Genomic DNA, 3,271 nt, shown 5'->3' with positions numbered 1-3,271 from the left:
CCCCCGCTTTCCCTCGCGGCGGCCGTTGGGGCGCGCGCCCCGCGCCTCGCTCAGCGCTGTGCGCGCGCCCGAGGGGCTGAGGAGAGGGGAGAGCGGGAGCGGGCGCAGCGGCGGGCACACTTCGCCTCCTCGCGAGAGCCGAGGGCCGCTATCCTTCCTCCTCCTCCTGCTCCCGCTCCCGCACAAAGAAGGCCCCGGCTCGCCCCGTCCGGCTGCGGCCGCGGGGTTCAGGTGTCCCCGAGCCATGTCCCGCCGCAGCGCTCGGCCGCGCGGTGCCCCCGCCGCTGGGACCCGCCCGGCCCCGGCCCCTCTTGGTGCCTGGCGCCCGCTCAGCGGTAGGTACGCGGCGCTCCTCGTGCGGCGCTGGGCTTTGCTCTTTCTGCTCTGTAGGGAGGCAAGGGTTAATGAAGGTGGCGGTGTGCATCACGCAGAGCCGTGTGGTCAGGAGGTGCTGCTGCTGGGGAGCAGGAGCTGGAGGGCTGCGCTCGCTCGCTGCACGAGGAGCTCGGTCCTGGAAGGAGTCGTGGCACTGCTCCGTGCAGCTTTCCGCAGGGCTTCACTAAGAAGTTAACCGTCTTCCTGCGCGGTGGATGCTTTCAATAAACTCGTCATGGCTTTTTCACTCTTTGCTTTCGAGTGGGTGAACTTCGGTTGTGTCTCGCAGTCTGCAGAGCTGCCAGAAGTTCCTGGTGGGCTGCGAGTGTTTAGGCCGCACCTCGGTACTGTGCTTAGTTTTGGGCCCCTCACTGCAGGACAGGCTCTGAGGCACTGAGTGTGTCCAGAGAAGGGCAAGAAAGCTGTGGGGGGGTCTGGAGCACAAATCTGATGGGGAACGGCTGAGGGAACTGGGATTGTTCAGCCTGGAGAAGAGGAGGCTCAGGGGAGACCTTACTGCTCTCCACAACTGCCTGAAAGGAGGATGTGGTGAGGTGGGGTTGGCCTCTTCTCCCAGGTAACAGATACAGGATGAGAGGGATTGCCCTCAAGTTGCACCATAGAGGGTTCCAGTTGAATATTAGGAAAAATTTCTCAGAGAGAGTAGTGAGGGATTGGCACAGGCTTCCTGGGGAGGTGGTGGAGTCACCATCCCCGGAGGTGTTCAGTGAAAGGGTAGAAGTGACCCTGAGGGACATGGTTAGTGGGCATGGTGGGGCTGGGTAGATGGTTGAACTAGGTGATCTTAGTGGTCTTTCAAACCTAGTGTGACTGCATCCCCGAGTAAGCAGCAGAGGTTGCTGAGCACAGAAATGTGGGGGGGAAGGGTCCCTGTGAGGCAATGTATGCATTGCTGCTGCTTGTACACTGCTGGAATTCGTTGGAATGGAGTGTTTAAAAACAAAAAACACACAACTCAACCCTACTTGAAAAGCTCTTGTCTTCCCTTTCTGTTGTTTTCCAGCGTGAATTTTTTTTTTTTTTTTGATTGCAAGTGCTCGGTGCCTCACGCTGCTGCCTTCCAATTATGAGCTGAACTCATTGCTCTTCCAAGACACGTCCGGGTAACTGAGTTTGGATCCCAGCCGAGCCCGGGCTGTGGGATTTGTTGTAATGAAGCAACACGCCTCTCAGAGAAGGAGGGAAAGCCCTGCACAGGGCTCCATACCTAAAAATTACAAAATATATGCAGCAAACTAGTAGACTTCAAGGTGTATGTAACTGATGTAATCAGTGGTAAGTGGTGGCTAGGGTGAACTGGTTGCACAGCCCACAGGTTTACTTCTTTCTTACTTTTAGTGCTGTTAAACTCACTGAATACCGCTGTCAGTTTTTTCCTTTCCAGCTTAAGCTCCTAACAGCATGATCATCTCTCTGAGATACCGTCTCTCTTCCTCTTGCTGTTGTGAGACAGGATCCTTGCTTTCTAGGAAACCGCAGTGTACAGGTCACTTGTAGGGATTCTTGAAAGCTTTTTCTCCAGGGCAGATGGATGGTGTTGTATCCCATCCGTTCCAGTTTAGAAGTCAGCCTTTCAGTTCGGCCTCTATTACTTTTGGACTGTGCTGTATGTGAGTCAGAGTGGAAAAACGTTCTAAAATTAGATGTGCATTGTTAAGAATTTTATTAAATGAGTTGCATCAGTGTCTTTTTACATTACCACTCTAATGGCCAATTCTCTGTCTAAGTATCCTTGGATAACTAAGAAGGGGCTGGAGGGGCCAGGAACATTTCACTTTTCATGTCTGTGAGCATGCTAAAAGGTAAACTGGCATGTTTGTAGGTAAACCATGCTGATGACATGCAGCCTTTGTTCCTCTGTTACCTGTACCAACATAACACCAGGGCTGTTTTCCCCCGAGGAGAACAGGTGTATTATGGAGTTTCAGCTTCTTACATCAGAACTGAAGTCGAGCCATTATTTGAAAAGTCTGATGTGCGTGATTAATATATTAATGGCTGAAAGTACAGTCCTGCACTGTGTTGAGTACAAATAGATGTCTCTGCTAAGCGTATTGCAGTATCAGGGCCCATGTTTCCTTCTGGAAATCGACTCCAGTGCTCTGGGAACAGTCATTTCTTGCACTTTTCTCTTTTTAACTCGCTCTGCGTGGGAAAACCTGCTGTACTGCAGGTCCTAGGATTTTCTAATGTTCCCAATTTTTTCAACTAGACTGATCAGCAGAGAGACCGATACCATTGTTCTGGGGAGGGAAAGGCCAGCACTCTGTGGGAGAGAACCATGTCTGTTCGGGAGACGTTTAACCCAGAGAGCTACGAACTGGACAAGAGCTTCCGCTTGACCCGCTTCACAGAACTGAAAGGCACAGGCTGTAAAGTGCCTCAGGATGTCTTACAGAAGCTGCTCGAATCTCTACAAGAAAACCATTTTCAGGAAGATGAACAGTTCTTGGGGGCAGTTATGCCCAGGCTGGGTAAGTAGTTGCTCCTCTAGTAGCTTGTGATCCTGTCTGTCTTGTCTGCGTAGTGGCTTGATCTCATTTGCTATTTGTTTACTGTTTGAGGATTGTACATCGTTTAATGCGTGCGCATCGTCCAGAAATGTGAAGTTAATCCAGTTGGCATCTAGGATACAAGAACAATATTGTTTAACGTCCTGTGGTGCACTCAGCTATGAACAAAAAATGGTCAGGAGTGGCCAGAGCGACAGGCACGTGCTTAGGAATTGGTCTCCTCCGCCCTCTTCCCAGTAGATGCTTTCCAAACTGAAGTAGCATCTGTGAACGTCCGGGACATTAAAGTAATACGCTGGCCTCTTAAATCTATGTGATGAATAGACCTTAGCTGACTTAAAGGTGAAGTTCCCTTCTCCCTC

At 51.5% G+C, this 3,271-nt stretch overlaps 1 protein-coding gene across 1 annotated transcript in view; it reads left to right on the top strand.

Annotated features, from left to right (window-relative positions):
• Positions 9-3,271, top strand: part of SEPHS1 (selenophosphate synthetase 1) — a 23,957-nt gene continuing 20,694 nt past the window's right edge. Inside the window, exons 1-2 of the mRNA XM_021384398.1 lie at positions 9-335; positions 2,609-2,870. Coding sequence (XP_021240073.1) covers positions 2,678-2,870 — 193 coding nt within the window. The 5' untranslated portion in view covers positions 9-335; positions 2,609-2,677. The remainder of the gene's footprint in view (positions 336-2,608; positions 2,871-3,271) is intronic.

The sequence above is a fragment of the Numida meleagris genome, chromosome 1, assembly GCF_002078875.1.
Source record: "Numida meleagris isolate 19003 breed g44 Domestic line chromosome 1, NumMel1.0, whole genome shotgun sequence".
Taxonomy (NCBI): Eukaryota; Metazoa; Chordata; class Aves; order Galliformes; family Numididae; genus Numida; species Numida meleagris.
Note: the sequence above shows the minus strand (reverse complement) of the source record. Positions and strands in the feature narration are given on the sequence as shown.